The 12082-nt window shown below is 43.9% G+C and overlaps 1 protein-coding gene across 2 annotated transcripts in view; it reads left to right on the top strand.

The window, feature by feature from the left end:
* Positions 1–12082, top strand: part of ssbp4 (single stranded DNA binding protein 4) — a 79024-nt gene that overhangs the window by 48857 nt on the left and 18085 nt on the right. For both annotated transcript variants that reach the window (XM_070909133.1, XM_070909132.1), the window contains exon 5: positions 11113–11202. In XM_070909133.1, coding sequence (XP_070765234.1) covers positions 11113–11202 — 90 coding nt within the window. The remainder of the gene's footprint in view (positions 1–11112; positions 11203–12082) is intronic.

The raw sequence follows: 12082 nt of genomic DNA, 5'->3' as shown, positions 1-12082 counted from the left end.
ATTTACTTTCTTTTTCCTTCTTCTTTTCCGACCTCTTTTCTCTTTCTTCTTAACATCTTCCTCTCTTTCTTTCTGCCTTTCTCCCTTGATTTTTCCCTCTGTCCTCAACGTGCCCCAGGGCCCTCAGAGTTTCAGCAAGTCCCACAGACCGTCCATTGTCTTGGGAATGCGGTTTGCTGTCTCCCCTCACCTCCTCCACCTCCTCCTGTCTGGCAGGAGACAGGGTTAGGTGGTGTTTGGCTCCTGGGTCCTCAAGGCCACTGGATTTAAAAACTCGAACCTAACTAACCCCAGGACCTGGACCGAGACAGCTGATCAGGCTAAACTTGGCATTACACTTGGTGGAAATCTGAGCACTGTTTAGAGAGGGCAGATGATGTTTGTCATGTCTATTTGTCTGTCGTCACAAGCCTGTAAGTCTAGAGAGGCTCATCCCGGCTTTGTACACTGGATTGTTTATTTGATCATTAAGTGAATAAAAATGTTTGGTGTGCACTGGTGTAAAGCAATGGTTATTTTGGCTCTCGTAACTCAAAGTATCACCAAAAAGGGAAAAATCAAGCTTCTTAAAAGAATATAAAGATGTTCAGACATTTAAAAATAAAAAAAGGGTTGTCAAGTGCTCAAAAACGTAAGTTTGCACAAATGCGTCTCAGCTTCTTGTTAAAGGTGAACTGCCTGCGTGATCCTCCTGAAGTGTGTTTGGTCTTTATGTGTAAGTAAGTGTATGCGTTGGTATGACGGAGGAGATGACGCACAATGAGACACGTGAGAAATCCCTGTAAAAGCTTCATGTGAGTTTCTGCATTTATCAAAACCTCATAGTTTGCGACTCTTGAGGCGGAGGTGGTCCACATGGTGGTGCCTCTGGGATACGAAATGGAAATTGATAGAGTGTCTATATATGTGTGTGTGTGTGTGTGTGTGTGTGTGTGTGTGTGTGTGTGTGTGTGTGTGTGTGTGTGTGTGTGTGTGTGTGTGTGTCTCGCACACCCAACCCCCCAATGTCTGGCGCTCAGGAGGACTGCTCCTATGGGAATGCCTCTTCCTGCCTGGTCCGACACACACACACACACACACACACACACACACACACACACACACGTATACTCTAAAATAGAAACGGGGTGAGTGGATCAGACTGGCGTGAGATGGTTTTAAATGTCTGGTCTGTCTCTGTTGGTTGCTAAACACAAGTGTCAGACACACAGACTGAGAGAGTGGACGGGTGAGAATCTGACCTGAAAGTCGAAGGTGCAGGCGTGCGTCCATTGTTACAGTAGAACAGAATAAAACTCAGTCGTAAGCAGTGACTAGACCTTTTTTTTTTTCTTCAATATTTCTCTTATTCTGTCTCCCCAGCACAGTGTTTACTCAGCTCATTTTTGCTATTACCACATTATGCAGGATAATATATGGTAATTCAGTAACTGTTTGGAGCTAAAGACGTCTGACTTCAGCTTTGAGGTCCACCACGTTGCTTCAGGCACTATGGAACGTGTACAGCCCGACTGTAACTCCCTGCCTTCTCTCTCTCTCTCTCTCTCTCTCTCTTTCCATTTTCTATGTTCACAGTATACGGTACCACCACTTCGCTCTCCTTTTCATCTTGCACCTTCTCAGCTCTGCAGAAATAAAATCCAGTTGTGTGAGCATAACATGAGAAAAAGAGAGAGAGAGAGGAGGAAAAAAAAAAAGAAGTGAGCGGGAGAATATGAAAGAAAGCCAAAGAATAAGGAGGAGGTAGATATTGCTAACAAGGTTGCCAGAGACTCTTTTCATTTTTAATAGTCCCGTAGGAGGTCTGGCTGATAAAGTGTTATGTTATATTATTAAATCTTGGCAAAGTTTGAGCTGCAACAGATTCCAACAGTAGCAAGTGTGAAAGTGAGTCTGTAGGTTAGATAAACTGCAGCAAAATTAATGGACAGGATCTTTCAGCCTGTAAAGATACATGTGTTTCGGATTTTCTACAGAGGACATATTTAAAAATACATTTCTTTAAACATTTCAGTAATGAAATAAATCATTAATTATCAGCAACTTTTCCACAAATACAACTTTTCGTTTTGCTAATCTCTTCCTCTGTTCAATATCACAGCAGTGATTCACCGGTGAACTCCTGAAAGCTTTTTGCACTTGTTAAACAACTATCAGGGGTCCTGCAAACATACATATGACCCAACATACATGAACAGGGGACGTCACGATTACATGGTCAGCTTCTTAGCAGGTGTTCAGACCGTGAAACAGCAATGTGTTGAAACAAAGTGTCAGGCCAGCGACCTGGCAAAAGTTGAGCCGGGTTTCTTTGTTTTTTTTACCCTGCGCCTTTCTTTCCCTTTTCTTACTGTTTCATTCTCACTCAATATTTCTAGAAATATTCCTTTTTATGCAAATGCAGAATATGCAGAAATCTAGCAAATAATAAACATACAGAATGCAGTTGGTAGAAAATTGATAAAACATCGGTGGTATCTGCAGAACAGCTTGTAGGATGTAGGAACATGAACGTAGATGTCTGAACCTACCGCAAATACATATTTGCAGATATGCAAATGTCACTTGCTGTTGCTCACTAAATGTCATTGTGTGTAGTGCATGCACAGGCACACCTCTATGTGCTTGTGTGGTTGTCTGAGAGTGTGTCCATGTACTGTACTGTATGTGTAGGTGCTTAAAGGAAAAGTCCACTGTTGGTTCCTCTAATTCTGTTATGTATCATCAGTTCAGTGCATTCCTGGAGTCTTTTTAGCTGATGAATTGTTTATGATTTACATACCTTTTGTGGTACCAGCTTCCCCTCAACTTTTCCTAAAATTATATTTTACAAATCCCAGACAGCGGCTGTGAACCTGCTGATTTTCTGCTGTGTTTTTTTTTTTTTTTTTTTTAAGTGTAGGTGGAAAGAATAAAAAATTGAATGTGAATAGTGAGCATCAACACACATCATCGTGCTTTTTAACAGTGTCAAATGTGTTTTAATGTGCAGGGATGTGTTTATTTGAGCCATCACCTGTGAAGTGGCCTTTCAGGGGATGATCTACCAGCTCCGTCCTGATCTGCCTCGCTCTCTGCGGAGCTGAGCGGTGACTGAACCCCCCCCCCCCCCCGCTTGATACAGACTCCTCGTCTGGACTCGGTGAATGAGAGCCGTGGTAGCGTGACACCAGCCAGTTATTTCAGAGGACAGGAGGGAGATAGAGCATGATAAAATCATTTTCCTCTCTCTCCTGTCTCTCCGCACTCTCTCTCCCAAACAAACGCTGACACACCTTTCATTCTTCTCTGCTATTCTCCACATTAGGTTTTGTCTCCAAGCTCCAAGCATTCTATTATTCCCTAATTAGCAGCATTAATAATCTTCAATTAGGCATATAGCTTTGAGTGGAAGTCTGCCTCTTTCATTCGAAGTGTGTGTGTGTTTGTGTGTGTGGACGAGCGTCATCGTGACACCCTGTCCTCTGGTTCTCTGGTGGCTTTCCACCCAACACCAACTGCCTAATGAGGGAGTGAAAGGCCATGGGCAGAGGGGGTGGGGGCTCCATATCGGTTTGTGTATGTGCACTTGTGTTTGTGTGTGTGTGTGTAATTAAAGAGCAGTGCCAGCAGGGGGGACCTGTGTTAGAAAGGGTCACCAGAGCGAGCAGCAGGCCATCGCCAACCTTTGGTCATTATCCACCGACACCGCCAATAAAGCCTTCTGGGGGTGTGTGTGTGTGTGTGTGTGTGTGTGTGTGTGTGTGTGTGTGTGTGTGTGTGTGTGTGTGTGTGTGTGTGTGTTGGGAGGACATCTTCTTAATTACTTTACATCAATATGTGGTTTAGTTAGTTTATGCATGTTTGTGTCACTTTCGTTTAGCTTATAGGTATAGCACTAAAGCTGAAAGTGGGATTGAGTTAAACCCTTCCTGCTAAAGCCTCCTAGTTTCATCAGTCTCGTCGCCGTACTACACCAGCCGCTGAAGATTATTTTCATTAGCGATTAATATATTGATTACTTTTTTCATTCATCTAGTAAGTGCTTAGTCTGTAAACTTGGTGAAAAGTGTCACAATTATATAAGCAACGTTTTTTTAAGTTGCTTGTTTCGTACCAACTACAGTCTAAACTCCAAAGATATTCAATTTACGATGATTGAAGGCAGGAAAAGCAGAAAATCCTCAAATTTCAGATGCTGCAATCAGAGAATGTTTGGCATTTTTGCTTGATAAATAACTTAAATGATTAATCAGCTTATTATTTATTTAGGATGTTGTATCCATCATTTCTATTGGTTATGGTGAAGAGAAGAAGAAGAACACTATTACAACACAGTGTTAGGCATGAAGTGATTGGTCAGATGATCAGAGAGGTTGTAAACGAGCCAACAGGTCAGCCAGATCTACGGCAAGTGTAGTAGGTCAAAGTTGAACTAGGTCAGTAAACTGTGATGGAACTGGTGCGATCGTCTGACTGCTCAGGTTTCTTATGACTCCCAGATCTCAGCAATGAACACTGTTAGTTCAATGTTATGATTTCCAAAAGGAATAATGACCAAAAAGTCGGAGTTATCCTTCAAATGTGAATTCTCAATTGTTCTAATGTGCACAGTAAAAGTGAAATCTGACTTTCAATCGTTCTTAAACTATTCCTGCGTGTTTTTGTGTGCTTGGTTTTCTTTATTTATTTGGGGTTGTTTTGTCTGTCATGTGTTATGGATCCCTCCCTTCATTCTGTCAGCTGCCATCCGGCCCACAGAGAGCCACCACATCAATATCATGTTTACACGAGGCAGGAATTGACAAGCACAATTGTCTGTGTTTCTGCATTTGTTTGTTTAATCTCAGTGTGTCAGGTGTCTGTGTGCATATATGTGTGTGCGAACACGTGTGTGTGTTTATGCCATCTCCACTCCAGAGTGTGTTGTCTCTCCTGTCAGGTGGTATGTGTGAATTGTCATAGGTTGATTGGTTAGCCTTAGAGGCAGCAGCGGGAGTAACGGCAGGTGCTCCAGGGCAGCAGAGGGAGAGCCGGGGCGACGTCCCCCCAGCCACAGTGCCTTCCCTCTGGGCTTCCAGCTCCGAGCGGTGCCTGGGTAGCTGGGAGGCACCTCCAGGCTCCTGGGGCCCTGATGCTGGGAGGAGATCCTTGGGAGACAGAGGCGGTACTGGGAGGAGGGATATATGTGTGTGTGTGTGTGTGTGTGTGTGTGTGTGTGTGTGTTTGTTTGTGTTTGTGTGTGTTCTGTGGGGGGATCCCAAGCAGATTTGTTTACCGGTAATTAATTCACCTGATTGACATAACAGCTGCCGGAGCTATGGGAAGGCAACGGCCTGTGTGTGTGTGTTCTATATACAGTATGCTCACATGCATAGTCACTGTGTTTGTGTGTGTGTGTGTGTGTGTGTGTGTGTGTGTGTGCGCACGCCTGCACAGGGAGCAGCTCCTGCCATCGAGGGCATTTCCATGTCGCAGGGTCGGGAGTCGGGTTCCTGGCAGAGCAGCTCTCCGTCTTCCATTGATTAGACCCGTCTGTCGGCCGGCCGGCAGCCCTGCTTACACACTCCACGTCTCTCCGCTAATCTTTATGGAGTTGACTTCACTGACAGAGTTATTGGAGCACTTGAAGCTGAAGGGAGAGGAGGAGAAGGAGGGCTGTGACACAGGGACAAATGGGGGAGTTGGGAGGAGAGGGTGACGGCGATGACAGTCAGGAGCAGCGAGGAGAGGAATTCCTGGTTTGGTTACGGAGATTACGGAGGCGCACAAGGCCAGATGAAACCAGCAGTTTATCTGCAAATAGAGTCTGCGAGCCTCAGAAACGACACGTATAGACACACAACGGAGTATTCATTCATGCGTGTACACATCCCTGTTGTTGCCAGCATAGATGCCAATTTTAATGGAAGCGTCAGTCTTTTTTTCTGATTAATCCTCACCCTTTCTTTGCACCAAGGCCACATTCTTTACATTATCACCTTCAACTCGTCTGCTTTTTCAGCAGTATTTATGGTTTGGTCTTTTTTATGTAGCTGTGGAGCAGAAGCAGAATGAGAGAGAAAAATAAAGAGTGTAGCAGGTATAAACAGAAGAATGAGAGAGACACAGAGAGCCCTTGAGTGAATAATGTAAGCTCATTGAAGAGTTAGACTGGACTGTGTGTGTGTGTGTGTGTGTGTGTGTGTGTGTGTGAGTGCATGTAAAAACATTGTGTACAGAGCTTTATGGCGCTGGTATGGACATTTTTATGTGTTTGTGAATATGTTATAGTGTTTCTTTGTGTGTTTGAGGTATGTGGAGTGTGTGTGTGTGGAGGGGGGGTCTCTAAAAACTTTACGGCCGGTCCAGGCATTTCAGGCTGAGCCCTCGCGATCTGAAAGAAACACAGGCTTGCACACACACACACACACACTCACAAATATGCTCACACAAGCACTAACAGGTCGGTATCAGTGTTGTTGTGGCCAGCAGGTAGCAGTGTGTTGGCCTGCTTGTCTGGACCCAGATAACAGCAGATCCATTACCCCCTGGAAGCTGAGGTCTGATCACCGGACAGATAGAGCCGCTCACTCACTGTCTGTGGGCCATCCAGCCAGCCAGCTAGCCGGCCAGCCTCTGCTGTGGAGCTAAAGAGGATCACAACTAGGGGCAAAAAGAGAGCAGACCCCTTCTGTTAGGGGAAATGATCAAATACATGCCGGATGATAACTACAGGAGGAATGCTACTATTCTTTCTCATTTACTCAGCGGGGGGAAACGCATGGATGCCTTTTTAAAGTCTCTGCCTACGGTTTGAATATATGTTGACTTGTGAGATTAGCCTGTTCTAGCTCAGTCACTGCAACTGGCTCAAATATAAGTTCAGCCAAACAGTGCAGTCTCACATCCAATTTGTCCAGGTCCAAAAATCTTACGTCATTTCCTTATATTTATTACATGGAAAAAGTACAACGTTTTAAGTGAAAACTGCACTGTGTTGATATTTTAGGAAATACGCTTATTCACTTTCTTGCTAAGAGTTAGCTGAGAAGATTGATACCACTCTTGTTTGTACGGTAAATATGAAGCTACTGCAACCAGATGTTAGCTTAGCTTAGCATAAAGACTGGAAACAGAGGACATGCTTATAGGCAGATTTTGTTACCTTCAGACAGAGCCAGGCTAGCTGTTTCCCCCTGTTTTCAGTCTTTATGCTAAGCTAAGCTCTCCCAGTTGTTCTGGAAGCTGAGCTTACACCTTTCAACATGCCTTCAAATTGCTAGCAGAGACATGAAACAAGGGCATCAATTCATCTGTTCCCTCCCTGGGAAAGTAGGAAAATTTGTTTCCCTCATAAAACAAGCTATTCTTTTAGATATAAACTCAAATAGCCACAGAACAAAGAAACCCCCTGAAAGAGAGAACAAATGGACAGAGAGCTTTCGATTTCAAAAATATTGAATACTTAATTGATCTAGAAGCTCTTTTTCCAATATGGAGGAGGAGGATAAGGAGGTATGGACGGATGCAGAATTAGGACTGAAGATGTTGTGTATAGCGAACAAGAGGCATCATTAGTTAAAATTGGAAGCTGAATGAAGAGAGCTCGTGTGAAATGAAGGAGTGAAGATAATGTCATGAAACGCAGCTCTGGTTTTAGTAGATGGTTTTATGGAGAGTAAGAGAGAGAGAGAGAGAGAGCGAGAGTGATGTGTGTGAGGAGTTAACACTGTTCAGGTATTGTGCATCAGGTTTGTTTGTGTGCAGAGAGAGAGAAAGAGGGAGATTGTGGCAAACAGGGCAGCTATCAAAAGACACAGGCTGCTTTAAACTCCATCTCTGTTTCTTCTCTCTCTCTCTCTCTCTCTCTCTGCTCCCTGGCCATGTTGATGATTGACGGCCTGAGGGTTTTAATGGGCACTGGAGAGCAGGAGCTGAGGTCGGGGTTGTCATGGCAACTAGGAGAAGGGGCCTTTTGCTGCTGCTTCACCTGAGTACTGTGGAGCCTCGTTGGCTGGTTGAGGCAGGCAGGCAGCCACACACACACACACACACACACACACACACACACACACACACACACACACACACACACACACTCGCCACACATACTTACATGCCAGCATCACTTCCATTCATTCTTCCTCCTCTCCCTGAGATGCCCTGGCCTTCTCTCTTCCTCTCCTCATTTTCATTTCCATCTTCCCTTTCTCTTCTTCTCTCTCTCTGCTGATCCCTCAGTAGATAATGCTCTCTGATACACCACAGCTGGTTAACTGTATGTGTGTGTGTGTGTGTGTGTGTGTTTGCGTTTGTGCATGTAATATACAGCATTTAGCCCATTGTTTTGGCTGTCCCATTGTTCAATAACCGCTCACAATTATACACTTTATTGGGCCCCAGCTGAGGTCAGAAGTGTCTTAGATCCATCTGTGTTTTTGTAGGAGATCCTGCAAAGTTGCTCCATCCATCAAACTAATTTCACACGATCATGTATGCTGCAGAGGTCTTCGGTCCACAATTTAGACACAATCAGTAAATGAAAATACATTTTTTTTTGTAAAAATTGAATCAGATCGCATACGTTTCGGCCACGTCTGTGACTGTCCCAGACCACCAGGCTACAAGTGCTCAAGAAGTAAAAGGCTGAAATGCTCATATCAGTGGAGCTAATATCCATCTATTATGAACCATAAACCTTCAGGTTAACCCAAACCCAGTGGTGACTTGTTTATTAGACAGCCTCTGTTGTCGGCTGACTGTGTTGGATAAATAAAATGAATTATCATTAATAGTTTTGTTTTGCTGGAGGCATTGCTAGCAAGTTAGCTGTACGCCCCTTAACTTCCTAGTTTGGTAGATACTCTGGACTTCCTCTTCATGCTTGTCTACTGTTAAGGCTGAGAGCAACGGATACCGTTCACACACAAACATAGACCTCAGACTAGAAGCATCTTTAGCAGACTGTCCTTCACTGTCCGACCTCTTATCACCCTTTGAGAGTCTCTTCTTCTCTCTTCCTCCATCTCTCTCTCTTGTTTGCCAGCTCCTTCTTTTTAAATGTCTCCTTCCCTCACTCTCTTTCTCTCTCTCTCTGCTTGTGTCTGACTCCTGTGGATATGTCGATGTCCACACTCTGTAAGTCTCTTATGATTTGTTCAGAGTCCCACAGATTCACACCCTCTTACCAGTGCAGTGTGTCCATGTGTGTGTGTGCATGCGTGCATGTGTGTGTGTGTGTGTGTGTGTGTGTGTGTGTGTTTGTCCTGCCTCGTGGCCCGGGGCCTGTTAGTTAGTGTCTGGGCTGTGTGGGTCAGCCGAGGGATGGAGGGATTGTTTGCTCTGGAAGTGAGTGAAGCTCCAGTTACAGTGGGGGAGGGGCTGGAGGAGAGAGCTCTGTGTGTGTGTGTGTGTGTGTGTTTGTACATTTCAAGTCTATAATTGTTCGGTAGCCAACAGATGTAGTGAAATTAAAAAAGCAATATTACCACTTCTGTGGTTCCTCTATGATTGTGCAACAAGTCCTCCAGCCTAATCGACAAAATGACTTATTATATGAGCAATTTCCTGATCTGCCAGCTCCATGGTTAAAGTATGGTTCTGTTTAGGCAACTAAAACTACTTGGTTACAGTTAAGGAAAGACTGTGGTCATGGTTGACTGAAACCGCTGACTGTTGTAAGAGACAGGATGCAAACCGCAGTCTCTCGTGTCAAAGTAACATTTTTTATGCCCACCCATCTACCCTGACATTTTGAGTGTATCATCGTCAAAAACGTCCACGATTATCTTGGACAGTCATTATTTGCACAACTCGCTTTAAGTATTTGAACATACAACCAATACTGTTGTGTGTCCTATGAGGACAGCATGTCAGTGTGGGAGAAGGGCTGTTTGTAGCTTCATGATCCCTCTTCTTCCACAGCGCTCGACCGTCCTGTAACACACAAATTGGCTCCACATTTTGACTGAAAATTTGTTCTTTGGGTAACTTTTTTTGTTTCCTCCTCTCATCGCGCCGGCCATGTGTGAATGTCGAGCTCAGACAAAGCAGTCACGACCAAACGCCGACTGTCAGCCTCGCTGCCTCACAAGAAAACCCGAGCAGCGAGTGTCACATCTGTCTTTTCCGCGATGTTGAAAATCATTATGATTGAGAGCATGAAGATTAAGGAAATATTGCCAGAAACATATTTGGAGGCCACATTCAAACAGGGGTTAGATGCAGGCATAAAGGCTGCTCTGTATAAATCAGGATTATGGTGCTGATTTACATTTTTTACGTTATTCAACAATATGAAGTGCGACCAAAACACCCTAGGAATTTAACAAAATCCACCAAAGCATGTGGGCGGGCTGGGTAATGATCCTCAACACTGATATCCAAATGTGTCTGTAACATTGACCATAAAAAGTGTTGAAAGCTGGCAAGGAAAGCTTGATTCTTGTAACTTCTTCTTTAATCAGATATTTGATCTAAAGAAAAATGAAGAAATAAGATGTTTGGTATATTTCAATAAACAAAAAACTCAGGGTCTTGGATTGGAAAAGTGTAAATGTACAATTTGCACATTTTCACATCATTTTTGTTGGTCAAATTGGTCAAATTGTTTTTACAGCTTCATTAAGTAGAGCAAATGGGAGCAGATCGGAAAATAAGAGAAACATAAGCTGTGCATTTGTATGACTCTTCCTGTTCATAACTCTCATACACTCCTCTCTGCGCGCCACATTTTCAAGTTCAGCTAGTTCTGAAAAGGTACGAGTGATTGCTGCTGTCAGACGGGGCATCGTACAAACTTGACTGGAAGCACGCCGAAGCCTTAATGTTCCTCCTAAACTATCTCCATCTTCACAAGCGAGTTTTGTGTCCTTCATCAAACAATTTATCACTGTGACTAAAGAATCATATCTTCATCAGTTATCGGTAATTGCTCCAATTGTGTCCAGAAATTCAGTGAGTGTAATCAGGGTTGGACGTTCTGTGGCAAATCATTTTGTGGCTCGCCACATCTCTCTTTCCATTATTTTGAGTGCACGCGATTATTTTAACACCTTGCTGATTGCAGTTTTTGTTTTTTTGTTTTTTTGTCTGTTGCTCAATCGAACATGAATACTGAGAGTCTGCTGTGCTTTTCTTCTGTTTCTTCAGAGTGCGGCCGCTGCTCCCAGTCCAGTGATGGGCAACATGCCACCAAACGATGGCATGCCGGGAGGACCCATGCCCCCAGGCTTCTTTCAAGTAAGAAAAAGAACTTTCTCGTTGAATGCATCCCTCGCCCACCCCCACCTTCCCCCCTGACAGCTCCCCTGCCCCTCCCATAGCCATCGCTAAGCCTATCCTTCTGTCTCCTCCTCCTTTTTTAGCCTCTTTAGCTGTCCTAATCCCTGTCCAGATGTGTTCCCTCCTCTGTCTCTCTGCCTCCGTCCCATATGTCCACGCTCGGGTTGTTAACTCTTGGTGCTCTGTGTGAAGCTGTAGATACTGTTAACTGACTTCTAAAGAGTTATTGTGATCTGTCGAATCTGCCCAAATATGTTGCTTCACTGAACAAGTGAAAGTGCTTGTAGATTTTTTTTGTGGTAGAGGAGAGGAGAGGAGAGGAGGCTATTTTCTCTGGTTTGTGTTGCTTCACTAATTCCTCCTGTCATCACTGTTCTCTGAAGGCTGTCTCTGAGGCTGACGAGGTCACACACACTCTCTCTCTCTGTTTCTATCACCCTCTCCTTTCTCTCTCTCATACACAAACATGCACACAAGCAAGCTTTATTGACACACATTAAACTAGTAACACTTTAAAAAGATTGAGGTTCTAAATTATCTGCGCACCCAAAGATATTCACTGAATTGGCAGAGGTGAAAAAAATAACTGAGCAATTTTATTCACTTAAAACTGCTGAACTACTTAAAGTAAAAGGATATTACTATCATGTCAACTGTTCAGTGAAAAAGTAGTTGCTCATAAAAATCACCTGCAAATATTAGATTTTGTCTCATCTTATCATTCTGTCCATGTTTTGGGAGCAGTTACATTTTCAAGAAAGTAAAGTGATGAATCTTTTTCAATGGGCAGGAAGGGCAGAAGGTCATTTGATTGTGAACACTGTCCCACTAACAAACC

Source organism: Enoplosus armatus, chromosome 7 (genome assembly GCF_043641665.1).
Source record: "Enoplosus armatus isolate fEnoArm2 chromosome 7, fEnoArm2.hap1, whole genome shotgun sequence".
NCBI classification, from domain to species: Eukaryota; Metazoa; Chordata; class Actinopteri; order Centrarchiformes; family Enoplosidae; genus Enoplosus; species Enoplosus armatus.
This window is presented reverse-complemented; position numbering and strand designations above follow the sequence as displayed.